Raw genomic sequence first — 17,255 nt, forward strand, 5'->3', positions numbered from 1 at the left:
TCCTTTCGCTGCGTTTTCTGAGTTCCTGGGGGTCCAGTTAGTCAGGAAAGGGTCATTTAAATCGAATCTGAGACCAAAAATTTTTCGGCCAAAAAATGAAGAAAAAGTAAGGCTAACCCCTTTGCATTTTTGTCGAAAATTTTCGCGATTTTGAAAAGTGCTGGAATAAATTCTTTCTGGCACTATTCCGACGTAATTTTGCGAGAGAAATCGATTGGGCGCAGTCCCGATACGCTGCGATCAACGCATCAAAAGTTACAGCCAAAAAACGAGAACCTGTTTTTAAGACATTTTTCAGCAGGTGCTTTTTCGTTCGTAACTTCTCTCCTGTTGATCCCACGCTCCTTTCGCTGCGTTTTCTGAGTTCCTGGGGGTCCAGTTAGTCAGGAAAGGGTCATTTAAATCGAATCTGAGACCAAAAATTTTTCGGCCAAAAAATGAAGAAAAAGTAAGGCTAACCCCTTTGCATTTTTGTCGAAAATTTTCGCGATTTTGAAAAGTGCTGGAATAAATTCTTTCTGGCACTATTCCGACGTAATTTTGCGAGAGAAATCGATTGGGCGCAGTCCCGATACGCTGCGATCAACGCATCAAAAGTTACAGCCAAAAAACGAGAACCTGTTTTTAAGACATTTTTCAGCAGGTGCTTTTTCGTTCGTAACTTCTCTCCTGTTGATCCCACGCTCCTTTCGCTGCGTTTTCTGAGTTCCTGGGGGTCCAGTTAGTCAGGAAAGGGTCAATTAAATCGAATCTGGGACCAAAAGTTTTTCGGCCAAAAAATGAAGAAAAAGTAAGGCTAACCCCTTTGCATTTTTGTCGAAAATTTTCGCGATTTTGAAAAGTGCTGGAATAAATTCTTTCTGGCACTATTCCGACGTAATTTTGCGAGAGAAATCGATTGGGCGCAGTCCCGATACGCTGCGATCAACGCATCAAAAGTTACAGCCAAAAAACGAGAACCTGTTTTTAAGACATTTTTCAGCAGGTGCTTTTTCGTTCGTAACTTCTCTCCTGTTGATCCCACGCTCCTTTCGCTGCGTTTTCTGAGTTCCTGGGGGTCCAGTTAGTCAGGAAAGGGTCATTTAAATCGAATCTGAGACCAAAAATTTTTTGGCCAAAAAATGAAGAAAAAGTAAGGCTAACCCCTTTGCATTTTTGTCGAAAATTTTCGCGATTTTGAAAAGTGCTGGAATAAATTCTTTCTGGCACTATTCCGACGTAATTTTGCGAGAGAAATCGATTGGGCGCAGTCCCGATACGCTGCGATCAACGCATCAAAAGTTACAGCCAAAAAACGAGAACCTGTTTTTAAGACATTTTTCAGCAGGTGCTTTTTCGTTCGTAACTTCTCTCCTGTTGATCCCACGCTCCTTTCGCTGCGTTTTCTGAGTTCCTGGGGGTCCAGTTAGTCAGAAAAGGGTCAATTGAATCGAATCTGAGACCAAAAATTTTTCGGCCAAAAAATGAAGAAAAAGTAAGGCTAACCCCTTTGCATTTTTTTCGAAAATTTTCGCGATTTTGAAAAGTGCTGGAATAAATTCTTTCTGGCACTATTCCGACGTAATTTTGCGAGAGAAATCGAATGGGCGCAGTCCCGATACGCTGCGATCAACGCATCAAAAGTTACAGCCAAAAAACGAGAACCTGTTTTTAAGACATTTTTCAGCAGGTGCTTTTTCGTTCGTAACTTCTCTCCTGTTGATCCCACGCTCCTTTCGCTGCGTTTTCTGAGTTCCTGGGGGTCCAGTTAGTCAGGAAAGGGTCATTTAAATCGAATCTGAGACCAAAAATTTTTCGGCCAAAAAATGAAGAAAAAGTAAGGCTAACCCCTTTGCATTTTTGTCGAAAATTTTCGCGATTTTGAAAAGTGCTGGAATAAATTCTTTCTGGCACTATTCCGACGTAATTTTGCGAGAGAAATCGATTGGGCGCAGTCCCGATACGCTGCGATCAACGCATCAAAAGTTACAGCCAAAAAACGAGAACCTGTTTTTAAGACATTTTTCAGCAGGTGCTTTTTCGTTCGTAACTTCTCTCCTGTTGATCCCACGCTCCTTTCGCTGCGTTTTCTGAGTTCCTGGGGGTCCAGTTAGTCAGGAAAGGGTCAATTAAATCGAATCTGAGACCAAAAGTTTTTCGGCCAAAAAATGAAGAAAAAGTAAGGCTAACCCCTTTGCATTTTTGTCGAAAATTTTCGCGATTTTGAAAAGTGCTGGAATAAATTCTTTCTGGCACTATTCCGACGTAATTTTGCGAGAGAAATCGATTGGGCGCAGTCCCGATACGCTGCGATCAACGCATCAAAAGTTACAGACAAAAAACGAGAACCTGTTTTTAAGACATTTTTCAGCAGGTGCTTTTTCGTTCGTAACTTCTCTTCTGTTGATCCCACGCTCCTTTCGCTGCGTTTTCTGCGTTCCTGGGGGTCCAGTTAGTCAGGAAAGGGTCATTTAAATCAAATCTGAGACCAAAAATTTTTCGGCCAAAAAATGAAGAAAAAGTAAGGCTAACCCCTTTGCATTTTTGTCAAAAATTTTCGCGATTTTGAAAAGTGCTGGAATAAATTCTTTCTGGCACTATTCCGACGTAATTTTGCGAGAGAAATCGATTGGGCGCAGTCCCGATGCGCTGCGATCAACGCATCGAAAGTTACAGTCAAAAAACGAGAACCTGTTTTTGAGACATTTTTCAGCGGGTGCTTTTTCGTTCGTAACTTCTCTCCTGTTGATCCCACGCTCCTTTCGCTGCGTTTTCTGAGTTCCTGGGGGTCCAGTTAGTCAGGAAAGGGTCATTTAAATCGAATCTGAGACCAAAAATTTTTCGGCCAAAAAATGAAGAAAAAGTAAGGCTAACCCCTTTGCATTTCTGAAACTCACAAGAATGGAAAAGCTCATCTTGTAGTATTTTGTCCGACAAATTCTGACATTCTCCGAAAAACGCTGGAAAAAATTCGACCTCTATTTTAGAGTCAATATGCGAGAGAAAATGATTGTTTAATCACCAAGAGCACAGGATCGCACTATATTGCAGAAAATGACAGTCTTATGGAATCTTTGCAACTGCCGATTTCACAAAGCTGTGTTTGTCTTTCTGGAATTTCCATGGGTTAAAAATCACAGCCAGAAATCTCGTTCAATTTTTTCGACACATGATTCTAGCAAGTTCCAAGTTTCTGTCTTCCGAGGTCTCCAAGGCGCTAGTATTATTGGTTCAAGGAATAAATTCACAAATTTAAAATATATCTCCTTCTCAGAATTGATAATATTTTGTCACATCAATTAGTGTCCGACGATTCTCGAAGTGAATTTATTGTTGTTGTATGATAGTATTTTCGTTGTAAGTAATTGATCACATCTTCAAGCTGATGATGCAATCAAATATACATGTATCTTGAGATGCTATCATTATGTAATGAAGGGGAAATGAAAGGAACCTCTTCGAAAATTGTATATTTTCGTAATCATTTATTTATTTTACAAGATACATTCTTGTCACATTTTTGAGAATGTTCTTTACCAGCAAGGAAAATCTTCATAATCAATATTGTCCAACTCATAACCTTTCTTTTCAAAATCATGTACATTTTCATGGTGTATCTTTTCATAATAAAGCAGAACAGTATAAATTTCATTACCGACGCACTTGAATAATCACTTCCCACATATCTTATGCACCTCGCAATCCTTCCGAGGGCTGGATGCACTCTGTTTCTTGGACTCGTCACATCAGATCGCATTCGTCCCGAAACATCTGTAACATAAATTATCGGTTGAAATTACGTATTCAGGTATTTATCACAATTCATCGCAATTGTGTTTGTTCAGGTATGACGCAAGGGTTGCTGGAAAGGTGAATTTGATTTTAGGACACCAGCCGTGGTTCACAAATCCTAATTTTTTCGATGAACCGGATGTGCTCGGCACCACACCGGAATAAGCTGAACGCAAATAATGCAGGCAGGCGGAGATAGGCTCCATGCACACCCACAATGATACACGCGACGTGCCTCTGCGCGCGAGGTGTTCGACTAGATTAATTCTGTGGACTGGTGGATTGCTGCTTGGTCAGCGCGTACCGGCAAGGATAGGCGCTCCGTTTTTACTCAAACATAAAAATACGTATCTGTTATAAATCGCAAACCCAACACTCGAACTATAAAATTTGCCTAAAATGTACAAATCTGAAGGTGCAGAGCACCGCCATTGATCCAGCTAAATTTTACTGACACCGTACAATATTCTGTGACTTGCAAAGTAATTCGAGTTTTCAGTGCAGCATTGGTCAAAATAATTCGTAAATTACCTGGCCAGTAACGGGATGATACGGTGTGCTATGCTTTGTACTGAGAAATCATAGTGCGTAAAGATCCTCAGTTATATCGTACAATTCAAGCCCACTAATTAAGTAATCTGTGATTCGGGGATCTTGGCCAACAACCGTGGTGCCTAGTGCTAACAGGCTCGACTAATCTCACCTTCGAGCTGCTAAAGAAATGGGACGCGTAAACCTTTGATTACACACAATTTAGACAGGAAACTATCGAAACATTACAACCAGTTACACGCACTCAAAGAATTGCCCAACAGTGTAGACACTCACCGACAATACCTGACGCACACCCTGCAACACCTTAGTTCCGAGACTCAACAGGTACGACCAAATTCCAGAGTGTTACACCATTCGAAGCACGTATAAATTCAAATTCCCCCTTCGTTCGATCACGTTGGCCAGTCCTTCAAACAGAAAATAACAAAAACGGTAGGTAAACCCCAATAATCACCGAAGGTGCGCCATGGGAAGTGAAACTAAGCCAGCCCTTTCACCCGCGGCCTGCACTGGGCCATTGGACCGCGCATTATTCGTCATCGATGGCCCATCGAGTGTATGCGTACCACGCCTGCCGGCACTCGGCCGCACGTGTGTATAACCTGTGTACGAGCGTAATTACCGAGTCCCTTGATCGCAGCCCGTGCCGCAAACCTGGATGAACGCCGATCCCCTCCGAGCCCCACTACTTCCTTCCTGTATCCGGTATGTCGCGCTCCAGGGATCGCGCACCCGCGGACTCCCCGGCCCGACTTGCCTCGGTTTCAGTTCAACACCGGCGTTTCCTACGTACTCAAGTTCGCAGTGGTCGTGGTGCTCGTACACGAGTACGAAACCAGTGGGTTTTAGCCGATTTCTGTCGTTTTGGGGGCCATTTCGCAACGATCAAGCACACATTTGAAGGTCTATTATCGACTTAAGAAGAAGGTACACGGGACACGGTTAACCGGCAATTATGGCTTCCAATCACCTGGTACTTCATCGCTTTGTTACTGTTTGGATTTACAGCGTACAATTGTATGCAGATTTGTGGAAATGAAAACACCGAGCGTAATGGGTACCATGGATGAGGACTTGCTTCAGCAGTTGGCCACGCGGTAAAAATAACGATCGAACCATGACCATTGCCAGGATTTGATTGAAAACCTGACGCTAAGCCAAAATGACGGGTAAAGGCTTGACTGCTTCCAAAGCGTTCTTGTGCTGCTCTAACATCGTATTTCTGGTGAGTTGTACCAGTTAAAATTAAAGCGCATCCGAAACCATAGTTCATATACTGACCCTGCACCATTTTCCTGAGGGTGCCTTATCAGTTAAAAATCTATAATGGGTCTGCAGTGTATTCCGAGCTGGCCAATTTTTATCCGAGACGTGAAATGTTAACGATCCTTTCACCGTGATTAAAAATACCTTCCGAAGGGTTGGTCAGCTTTTAAAAGCACGAACATGAAGTTGCGATGAGCAGCATTCACATGCCTTATACGAATGCGTGTGCTCTGATGCGTATACCATGGGAGGTATTTACTACATACGAGTATCGTACACAGACCGGAGTTAACGGCAAAACTCTCTGGTCTGGTGATGAAAATCACCGCTGATTGCGATTCAGACTCAGAGGTATTCGAGCATTGATAATAAAAAAAAGTTTGCTACGCCCGCAGGGAAGATATATTCCGGGATTTTAGTGGCGAGTTAAAGGATCGTACCTCTAGTGTGGCTGGTGGCGGAGATAATTTATTATTAGTAACGGTATGAGAACATCTGTTGAAACGAAGCCGCCGCGCACGTACACCTATATATGCGTAATACGTTTGTATACATCTAGACCTCTTTGTATACAGCAATACCAGTTGCTTTGCTATGTACGCCAGTCCGATCCTCCCGGACACACACGATACCGGCACCAAGCTATCTGCGGTACAGGATTAAAGCTACATCGAATGAATGCAACTCGTCCGATGTAGACACCGAATGAAAATGTATGCAGGTACATGTTATCTGTCGCATGTAGAACCCGAGAGGCTAGCTGGCCACTAGAAATGTACATAAAATACGACGAGAATGAAAAATAAGTAATACTCTCAACATTCATGCAAGTGCCGGTATACGGTACGTGCATTCTGTAATTATCCAGGGACTGCTTTGTCGACCGTTTCACCTGTGCCGTTCCTACTTTCTTTTATCGACTCAATACGCACCAGGCAACAAATGTGCCGTTTTGCGTTGTCACAGGGACCCCGTCGATCCGGAGTAAAAAAAAATTCACTTACCCATCCAATTTCAGATCTCAGGATTCATCCTGATCTCTCTAGGGACACTTCTCCTGGCTGACAACGAGCGAATCCTGCTGTCGCGTCTATTGGGCCCAGGCGATGCAACCCCTGAACAGCCTCTGTTTTACTATTTGGCGTTCGCTATTGTGGCATTGGGATTCCTGATGGCTGCTACCGGACTTCTTGGTTGCTGGGCCTCGTGTCTCTATAACCGTTGCGTAACCGTAACCGTGAGTTTATTTGGAGTTGTTACAATAATAATTATGGATACATTCCTCCAGTTATTACTAGCTTTGCACGGAGCATGGTTCCTCCCACTGGATCCGAAATCGTATATTTTCACGCTTGATTCCGAGTTGTATAGTGAATTACAACTGGTTACTGGGTTAAGTAGAGAAAACTAGAATATTACAAAGGCTCCCACGTATACATATATAAGTATATTGTTTACAGTTACTTTGAAAATGTAACGAAAAAACTCATGCGGTTATACTTGGGTGCCCGGACATTCATATCTGTAAACCGTATCGCGAAATGTGCTGATTAGCGTTTCGAAGTAGGTACACACAGTAACCACAAAACGGTAATTTCATCACGCAAGATTGGGAATTTTAATTGGTTTGCGGTTACTCATTTGACACAAAAAATAATTAATCAACTAATTGATCTAAACAACTGCCTGACTTGTAAATATTTTTCTCCGTAGTACGTAGCCCTGATAATTATTCTACTCCTCGGAGAATGCACTGTTTGCGTATTGGCTGTGTTTTGGCCTCATCTACTCGGTGTAGACGTCAGGACCGCACGTCTCGTTCGGGCTCTACAACGCAGCTACGCGGTGGCTGGGCGAGATCAATTCACCGCTGCTCTTGATCTGGCTCAAACCGCGGTTAGTATGTGAAAGACATCCACCTCTAGAGTCTGGGAGGTGTTCACGTCCGTTAGGAATGTATATATGTGGAATATACGATAACGAGAGGTTTGCTCTATTCCTGCAGTTCTCCTGCTGCGGTATAAACGGAAGCAGTAATTACGGGACATCTTGGTGGCGCCTCCAAGAAATTGGTCGTCGTGATCTGGTTGTCCCGCTGACTTGTTGCATGCTGAACAACACGCTCCAATCCGAGGCGTTCCTGAACCCAGAACCGACGAATTTAACTTTGTGCGAAACCCTGAATCCCGCCGAGCATCAGAAAGCTCGACACACTCAGGTATGAGCACATTGCGGTAGCGGGATTTTCGACATCGAACAAGCAAATATTGATATCCTGTGACAGCGTCCAGACGTCTACTGATAAATATGCAGAAGCTTTTCGGCGCGCCAAAGTATAGATTGCACTTCGCTGTTCAAGCAGTGACGCGGTTACAATAACGTGATGCAATTAGTAGAGTAGATAACGAGAATGCAGGCGTCGGAAATATCAATAATACACTCTGAGCGGGTGAAAGCCAAGCTTTAACTGTGTTACACTGAATATCGATTTCTCTGTAAAGTTTGACAAAGGAGAATGACAGGGTGGTAGCTTTCTTCATCTTTGTTTGAAAATCTTTTTCTCATGTGATTCAGGGATGTATAGGACCGTTGGAAAAATGGACTCAGGATCAGGCGCTCATTTTGCTTGGAGTAGGACTGGCGGTTGTTCTAGTTGAACTCTGCGCGTTACTCAGCACCTTTTTCGCCTGCTCTAAGCTCCGGAAGGGCGATAAGCCACGACCCTCAACCTTCACGTCGACGCGTACTCTTGGAACATTCAACGAAGCAGATCACGACTACGGTGAGATATTGAGGTTGCGTCACTCGACGTTGAGTCTAGTGGAATTCTGTACTACGTTCGTTTTCTCTCCAGGGATAGAGAACAGAATGCACATGGCAGGGACGACCTTCGGTGCCAAGTCATGAAGGCGGCTGGGGGACAGCGAGATCGAGGGGGCAACAAGGACGGAAGGGGTGCAGACGGAGCCGAGAGAGTTGGAACCGTGGACAAAAAATCGGCTGAGCATTATTGAGAATTGGCAAAATCCCACGAACGGGTCTAATTACGTGATAAAGGGTGATCAACTCTACGAGGAACGCGCCATCGACGTAAGGTTGGTGAACGCACCTCCGGATCTCATTCAGAAAAGAGATCCTGCGGGGAAGCAGGAAGAAAACAATCGCGGAACTATGATAAAGATCAGGAAACCTCAAGGAGGTGGCACAGTCAGAAATATTCCTATCAAGGACTACCAGGCGTCCATAGCAGCGAACTTTGGCACCTTGAGAAAATCGGTCCTACCCCAACAGCAGTTCGAATCCTTAGTTACCGAGTCGGAGAAGGAGCCTAGACTATCGAGTAAGACTAAAGAACGAGTCAATCTTCTTCCTCGTATCTCAAAAGGCAATCTTAAGATTGCCAAACGGTCTGATGATGGCTTTAGTCTGACGATGAATCCGGATTTGTCCCTTTTTCGTTCAACGGTAGCGGGCGAATACCGGAACAACGACTTGCCCAACAAGGATCACCGACGTCGTGCGTCTGTCGGTCAAAATCTCTGCGACAGAAGAGGCCATCTTGAAAGAGACTCCGTGGATTTGCAACGGGGTCACGTGGTCCAAAAGATTTCCGTATACGAGGGAAACAGTCGGGACCCGATCCGGCGTTCCGTCGATACCGGAAGAAAACGTCAGCTCGGAGTGCCGCTCGTTGGTATGCACAACGCCTGTGGACTGCCGGTAATCGCACCGTGGCCCACTCAGCTTAACGTTGACCCTGTGCAACCCTCGAGGAGAATCCCGGTCACCATCCGTCCCTCGCAAAAAGCACCCCTCGCTGTCCCCGCCGGCAGGAGCCGGACCCATCCGAAGAGAAGAGCACCGCAGCATCCGAGCGAAGAACTGGCGCCTCGCGAACCCAGGAAGTTTGTTTCGAGATCGCGGCAGGCTTTCATTGGCAGAAATACCGCCGTTGCGGACATCGGAGGAACTTCGACGAAACAAGGCAAGGGCCAGCGGCGTCCTTCCTTCAAGGTTAACCGGACGGACGCGTTTTCTACGAGACTGTCCCGCGACTCCTCCCTGAAGCGATCGCCCCGGACCACTGTCAGATCTCGTAAGGGTGAAGTTAAGATGAGGTCGCCTCTGTTAGGGACTTTCAGGAGGAGGTCCTTGAGGGGAGGAAGTGCCAAGAGGAAGACGCTCTACGCTAAGGACGATGGCGACGAGGCTGCCAAAGTGTTGTCCACTCTTTGCTTGAACCCGTTGGCTCGAGGCAAAGAAGCTATGAACATGATTTGGTGACTTGGCTTCTGTGATGTGGTTGCCAGTTGATTGTAATAGTTGACCCTCGGTTACGAATAACGGAAGATTATGAACTGTTGACCTTACGATTATTATTATAACTTATTCCTAGTGAATAGATTAATTCTAGGTAAAACTCGCTCTGTGGAAAATGCATAAATTTTAAGAAATTTGTTTATTTCTAGGTATGAGTAGAAATAAGTCATAGGTTCACAACGTGCTATCATAACCACTAAATTTTAATTTTGTATCGTACGATCATTGTATCTACTAATTGAATATCTTCAAATAAATATGATTTTGCTTGAATCAATCTTGTTTCTCTTATCTACCTTTTAATATTCCATTCGAAATTGGCGATAAATTAAAAAATTTTGTGAGTAATTATGATCGTAATTCGAACGAAATTCAAACCAGAGACCCTGACCGACCGGTGCTGCCACCACGATACTCTCCGGGTAATAAGAAAACTGTCGAAACTGATCTAGGCTCTAACGTCACCAGCCTGAATTACCATTGCTAGGTCAACCTTCTTCCACACCATTTTCGGGGTTTTGAAGTTGAGAATGCCGCCGAGAAAATTGCAAACTCCAGTACAATAGCTTATTTGAACCCGATGAAGAAAATGCAATTTTCGTGCAACATCGTTATCCATGAATATCGCAAATATGGTGCTCGCGATGAGAGAGTGAAGGAATTTTCTTTAAAAAAAAATTAGGGACTTATTGCAGAGTCCAAGTGAAGTTCAAGGTTTATTTATTTATTTTTTTTTTTTTGTTTCGTGGGAGCTCTGATTGAGCATTCAAAACGGAAAAACTCTGAATATATTCTTTACCTTTTTCACATATGTATATTCCTTTTCTCTCTCACTCACTCTGAGTAGAAGCATTCTCGACTGACGGTTTAGGCAGGCATCGGGTCCTGCATGAGGGGCTGTCGGGGGCAGTCGATACATTCTTATTTCCATACAAAGCCTTTCAATTTCCCCCCGTGTGCCTTTGATATTTTGCAGGACGAGGGTCCTTCCCATGCGGCGCAAGTCCTCCCGAGAGTTTCAATGTCTTTCTATACGCGGGCGTGCGAGAAATTATGTAAACTTTCACAATCTGCCAGGGACCGGTACGGGATGGGACGGGACTCTAGAGGAGTTTGAGTATCCGCTACCTGTACTGTCAGAATTGTATCTAATCATTTCCACCTATGGACAGATCAAAAGGAGACGCTGCAGTCCTGGAACCCGGCCAGGATAAACCCCTGGGAAAAAGGGATCGAATTTCTCCAAGTTATTTTATGTTAAGCGAATTAAATTACGAAATATAGTCACTGCCTAAGATCCTTAGCTGCGACGATGCCCCTTGCCTTTCTTGAACTCTGTTCATACATCTGCAATACAGAAACTGCAAATCTGTAACCTCAGACAACCCAGTCATTTGACGCTAAACACGTTTCAGACCTGGGAACAAGACAATGGAAATTGAAGAGTAGAACAAAACGCTATGAGGCTGCAGTGTAAAGGACGCAAAATTGTGTAAGGAGAGGATTCTGTTAAATGGGTAGGAAAATGTTGTCTTGAACCTTTTTCGAGACTACGACGGTGACTCGAAAGAATATCGACCGTGTATAGTGGCCGAGGACCTTGGCTAAGGAATACAAAAAATTACACGCGATGTGTTACATGTGCCACACGATTGTTCGACCAGAAACTAAGCGCGGCAAAGTAACTTCACATAGACTCAAAGAACATCCCAGTATAGAGACACGCGCGTGCTTCTGAAAACATGTGAGAATTAGCGACTGTATACTAAAAGTTTCATTGGCAAAAGAGATCGTGATTGCCAGAAATAAAAAATCCAGAGAGTGCCAATGTGGTCCGGAGACTAATAGTCCATTCTCGCGACAACTCACTATGTTACCAATGCTAGTCCAAAGAAACATCTTTGTCCGTTCGTCGGCCGAGATCAAAAAGGATTGCTCGTTTCCACGGAACGAATTAACTAACGCGTAACCAAGGCAGCCTTTTCAGTCCTCAACACTGATTATAACAAAGAGTCGGCAGTGCCTAGGGTTGTTGCATTACTGAAAACTGCAACACTTTTGCTCTATATTTTAAAGTAGCTGGCACGATTCAATTCTTTTAGTGCAAAAAACGTTTAACAAAAAAATTGCTGAGGCGACGCACAGGTGAACATGGAAGCCTAAATATTTGGAGGCACAATAAGCTAAGGTAGTACTTAACATTGATCATCTCGAGATCATGCACAATGCCAAAGAACAGATGTCACATCGTGAATGAGGGATGCATATTCGCAGTCCTCGAAAACGCCGTAGGAGATCTACTGTACGAAGGGAGTAACATTGTGCGGTGGAGAAAGTCGGGCTCAAGTCAGTTCGCTTCTCTATGTGGTGGAGATAAATGTGACAGTGTCCAGTCCCTAGGCGAAGGCATGGCGTAGGGTCCAGGAGACAGTTTTCTACGAGTCATAAATTTTCACCGATTCTCTCACATCGGAGCTCGTCAATACGTTTTCACGGGTATCCACCGCGTTAAAGAACACGACAAAGCCACCGGCCTGGACCATGAATTATCTACGTGCACAGGATGAAGTGACCCTTTTACAACTTCGGACTGTAATTATCGATCTTCACGGTTGCGCCCGGCTCCGATTATATTCACGACGAAGACATCAGCTTAGAACCGGAAAAAATTTTGAAGGGTGAACACGGACGCATACGGCCGTAAAACGAAGATTGAACGACATCGGCAAAACCATTTTGCGAATAAGAGTTCGAGATTATGAGATTTGAGTCAGTCCTTCGATCCAGCATCGACCTTTTTAGATAAATCTACGCATGTATGAGGTGACGCGAGAATTTGGTTATTTTTCAACTCCAAGCGTCAACTCCTGGGTTCTGGAAAACTGAACCAGCGCAGCACGCTAAGTTCGCTTAGAAATCAGAGATCATTAGTATACTAGGCAGGAGATCAATGGTTGGCTTAGACCCGAAAGCATCGATTCTCGTAACTGCCTGGTTGACCCAATCTTAGGATCCCGCCGAGGGGGGCCAAAGGGACAAAATTCTTTGCAGATTCTGCTACGCCTTGAACATAAATCTAACACTCAAGAGTCAGATGGACTGCCTTTGAAACCCCCGTTCATATCCGACGGAGAATGGCGCATTTTTTAACCACCGGGAATACAATTAGGTAGGTCGAATATTGACGTCGGTTTCACAAGTATCGCTTATGTGATGTAACGAAATCTTGCAACTCTTACGAAGGGGTTTTAAGTACCCCTTCAAAAGTTCGCCAATTAAATACAAATTTTATTTATATTCTAGTCTTACCCGCCCGCCTTATGGCGCCGAGCCTGCAGGCGACGGTAAAAAATGTCTGGCCAATTCATTGATAGTTCGCCAAGGGTCCTTGGGGATAGTTAGACGTTGCCTTAAAACTCTACCCTATAATTACGGCGGGGGAAGTCTTTCCGCGTTTCACATTTATAACGGTCTAGTTTATTGGCACGCGGTGTTTTTTCGTCTTCTTCTTCTTCTTCTTCCCTTTCTTTCTTTACGATTATCGATTCCGCTCTCCTTTTGATCGCAAATTTACTTGTAGTTATAGCTTTTAAGCCATCAAATTTGCGACTTCCGTCAATCAGATTTAACAAAATGAAAGGAAAAACCATTATTAAACCTTTATTTCCTTTGCATTGGTACATAAATATTTTTACCTGTTATCGATGTAGATACTTTTTAACACGTTCAAAATATTTATTCCATCACAGTTCGGATTTGTAACGGTATCACAGTCTTGGACAGCAGATTGATCTCTGTTAACAGATTTACAAGCAAGGCACGTCGTGGCAAATAATAGCGGGACATGAAGAAAACGTAAAGAAAAAAAAAAAAACACCCGAGTATTTTAAAAGTCGTACTATTATTTTTTTATAGTCCTTTCCTTAGAATCGTTCAAAATACGCCGACCCGTTGTCGGTGCACGTGCCGCGGGTGTACCGCAGGAATCATCATTTTATGACGCGGTGGTATTTTTTAGCCCGCAGCTATAGCCGTGGCTTACAATATTTTGACAAGATATGAAAAGGCTTAGGAAGACAAACCAATCGTTCCGTTTATTGTACTCTTCGAGTGGATTGTATATTTTCCTTGCCGTCCTCCGCTATTTACCTTCTCTCTTTCCTTACGTCGGCGAGTCGTCCGACGAACCATTCGGTGTCTTTCAAGACTCGGATTGCAAATTTTGCACATTGATATTCGACTTAATTTTTGCGCATTTTAGAGTTTGATCTTGTTGCATAAAATTTTTCCAACCCACCTGTATGTAGTAACTTGTTCTGTGATCGATCGTACTCAATATCGAGCTACTTTTACTCTCTATATTCACCGAAAAAGTACATTGCAAAAGCGCAGTTTAAAGATCGAAGACGTGTAGCTGCCAGCCTTTCGTCTTACCTGCAGCATCTAGACGGCATACAAGCGAAGAGCAAGGAGTAAGTGAAGACTCGAAATGTCCTTCCAGTTTGAGGATGGGTCCTCGCGTATTGTGAAGAGTCAGTCGGCATGTAAGCTCGGTGTAAATACGGGACATTTGCAAATATCCGTTTTTCAATCCCGTTGATGTCACCGCCAATGTATTACAGTAATTTCATTTGTACCACCACTACGATTTGACCAAAAGTTTGGAGTAGTGGGTAGGTTCCCTCCGGTTGGAAGTACCGAATGAAAAAGCAACGAAAATTAAATCAGCTCGCTTCGTTGGGCACGAGTCCCAACTTTGGAATCATAATGCCTGTGTTTGGACACTAACTTGAAGAATTCTTCACTTTCAAGGAGAAAGGCAAAGGCTTAAGACGTTTTTCTCCTCCTTTTTGGCAGGGGATAAATAATCATTGATACATCTCTTTTCTTCTCGGTATTCCAAAGATCTGTGCTTTGGGGAAGCACTCGTTCGAACGGTGATTTTTCATTGGTTTGCTTTAAATGGATTTTAAGCACGATCGGTCATAATGCTAGCCGTTGAGTTACGACAGATAATTTTCCGTGCAGTTTCATTATACGTAGGTATAACAAAGGCTTCTGCAGCGTTGACGCGTTCTGAACGTAACAAAAAAGCAGCGTAGTTTTGATTATTATTTCCAATCTTGAAAGCGAATCAGTTGCCTTGTGGGTGAATTTTGGGGATAAAAGTTTGGATGAGAAGGTCACCCAGGGTTTTGTCTTCTTTCTAGAGAAAGTGTGTTTAATTACTATTCTAGCAGCGAGTCCGACAGTCGGTAGCAGTTTCAAACAATCCGTGAGATATCCTTTTACGACCTCTAAATAATTTTTTTTCGCCACCGAAACTTTCTAGTCGTTTACTATGGACGTTAGGTCGGTCGTAAAAATCTTGAAATCACCGCATAGCGTAGGATGATTCTTGAGAACATTTTTTCCCTACCATCACCGCCATTTTTCGACTTTTACAAACCCGGCGAAGCGCCGCTTTATACACCCACGTCACGAGCACCGATAGTCGTATCTGCGTCGTTAAAAAAGAGGTGGTGAAAGGCTGACGAAATAATTTTCAAAATAATCGTTCGACGACGCGATGCGACGCATCGGCTGAGGTTAGGAAAGAAAACTGGCAATACGAGTCCCGTTTTTCAACCTCAAAGATCTCATCGTCGTCGGCCTCGTCGCAGCTTCTATATTTTTAATTTTCCTTCCCTTCGGGCCCGACCAAAAAATGGAAAGTGGCGACCTTTTCGCCGAAGGCAACAAAAAGAATGAAAGAAAGACCAAGGAGTCCTCGGAAAGGAAACGCCTTTTGTATAAGTCGAGTTGGAAACTAGCTTAAACTAGAGCAGGTCTCGCTTTATTCTTCCCGAACAACGAATGTTCCGTAAGTATCCTCAGCAGGGAAATTTCCTCGTGAAATTAAACATTTTTCAGGACTTTTCGTGCCTACAAAGGTCCAATTCCATAAACACGAAATATATGCTTGAATATTTGTATCGTCTGACTAATTTGTTCTCTCCTCACTGAATAACTCTACATATTTTAATTCCGCTGTTTCGTTCTTCGTGTTCGTATTAATTACTTTGCCTATTTTTGCACGGATAGCCTTTAAACGAACACGTTCATTCCACAGCTTGGATATTCAGTTCGATATCGCAAGAATCGGCTTCTCGCTCAGCCACAACTCATCCGTACATCAGCCCTAGTCAATTTTTGCCACACGCAGCCGAGTCATAGCCGACATTCATCGCGTCCGGAGTCGAGCTGTGTGTATCGCGCGCGCCATATGCCGGCGATGACTCAGGATCTCCGGTAATTTGCGAAACCACCTCTCGTAATGATCCGGCAGGCCCCATTTTAGGGCCTAAACTCGTCTAGGCTTGCTTGAGGGCCGCAGCGAGGGCCGGACGCTCCGCAGTCTCGTCGAAGCATCAATCTTGTTGAAAATAATAGGAACTCATTGTCAGTTGTTCGCGCGGCAAGGTGAGATAAAAGGTGGACCGCGGGGGGCGAGACTTGCCACGTTTCACGATTGCGTTGGAAGATTTTGCGAGGCGTGGTGATTGTCGGCGGTCGGAAGAATTAAGACGCGGCTTCGCGATTCTGCCCGGTAACGTCAGTTCGAAAGAAAATCTTTTGCCGACACCTTGCCCAATTTCCACGGACCGCGGTCATCGCGAAATCGCTCTGCGGAAACACCGCCGCGACGCGTAAAGTTTTCACGCCGTCGTCGCGTCGCAGCTGTGCTGGTCGGATTTATTCAGTCTTTGTTATATTCTTACAAACGGTTATTTTCCCATGGGAAATATTGCACATCTCGCATTGTTAACGCGTAATAACTGCAGCCGCTTGCTGGCTGGTGCCGCAACGATACATAATTAGGCGGCACGTTCCAACAAATGTAGGGGGTCGAAGAGCCGGAGGTCCACTAATGGTCAAGCGAGACAACGGCCTTCGCGAACAACATCTGTGACTTTTGAAACCGGTGTACCGTTTGCAAGCTTTTTCACACATTTCTCTCTTAAGCTGTTTCTTTTTCTTTTCCTTCGTTCGGGAGTATCGAACGACGAAAAAACACGACGTTGGTATGTGTATCGACACGATTGCATAACAAGATTTGAAACCGTGTGAAGCTATTGAAAGTGTGATGGAAAAAACGTCAACAATGAATATATTGACGATTCCAGTTTTACGCAACGAGAATGCGAGACGGATATGGAAAAAAAAAATATTGGAAGGCTGTCAGGCGCAATCAATTCCGAATCGCGTGTGTATGAATTTTTTTTTCAGGTACATAAGAAATTTTGTAAATTCCTGCATCGAAATACATAACGGGGGAGAAAAACTAGGTACCGTTCCGATTG

At 44.0% G+C, this 17,255-nt stretch overlaps 1 protein-coding gene across 2 annotated transcripts; it reads left to right on the plus strand.

The window, feature by feature from the left end:
• The first annotated feature begins 5,001 nt into the window (after window positions 1–5,001).
• LOC124308239 (tetraspanin-1) lies at window positions 5,002–10,147 on the plus strand. 2 transcript variants are annotated; one of them, XM_046770775.1, is made up of 7 exons: window positions 5,002–5,253; window positions 5,335–5,551; window positions 6,611–6,829; window positions 7,306–7,488; window positions 7,598–7,810; window positions 8,167–8,374; window positions 8,447–10,147. In XM_046770775.1, exons 2-7 carry the CDS (start codon window positions 5,489–5,491, stop codon window positions 8,497–8,499), a joined length of 939 nt encoding a protein of 312 aa, XP_046626731.1. In that variant the 5' UTR covers window positions 5,002–5,253; window positions 5,335–5,488; the 3' UTR covers window positions 8,500–10,147. The 2 variants fall into 2 exon arrangements, with proteins under 2 accessions (XP_046626731.1, XP_046626732.1); XM_046770776.1 differs by having other exon boundaries at window positions 5,352–5,551.
• Window positions 10,148–17,255: the final 7,108 nt, after the last annotated feature.

The sequence above is a fragment of the Neodiprion virginianus genome, chromosome 6, assembly GCF_021901495.1.
Source record: "Neodiprion virginianus isolate iyNeoVirg1 chromosome 6, iyNeoVirg1.1, whole genome shotgun sequence".
NCBI classification, from domain to species: Eukaryota; Metazoa; Arthropoda; class Insecta; order Hymenoptera; family Diprionidae; genus Neodiprion; species Neodiprion virginianus.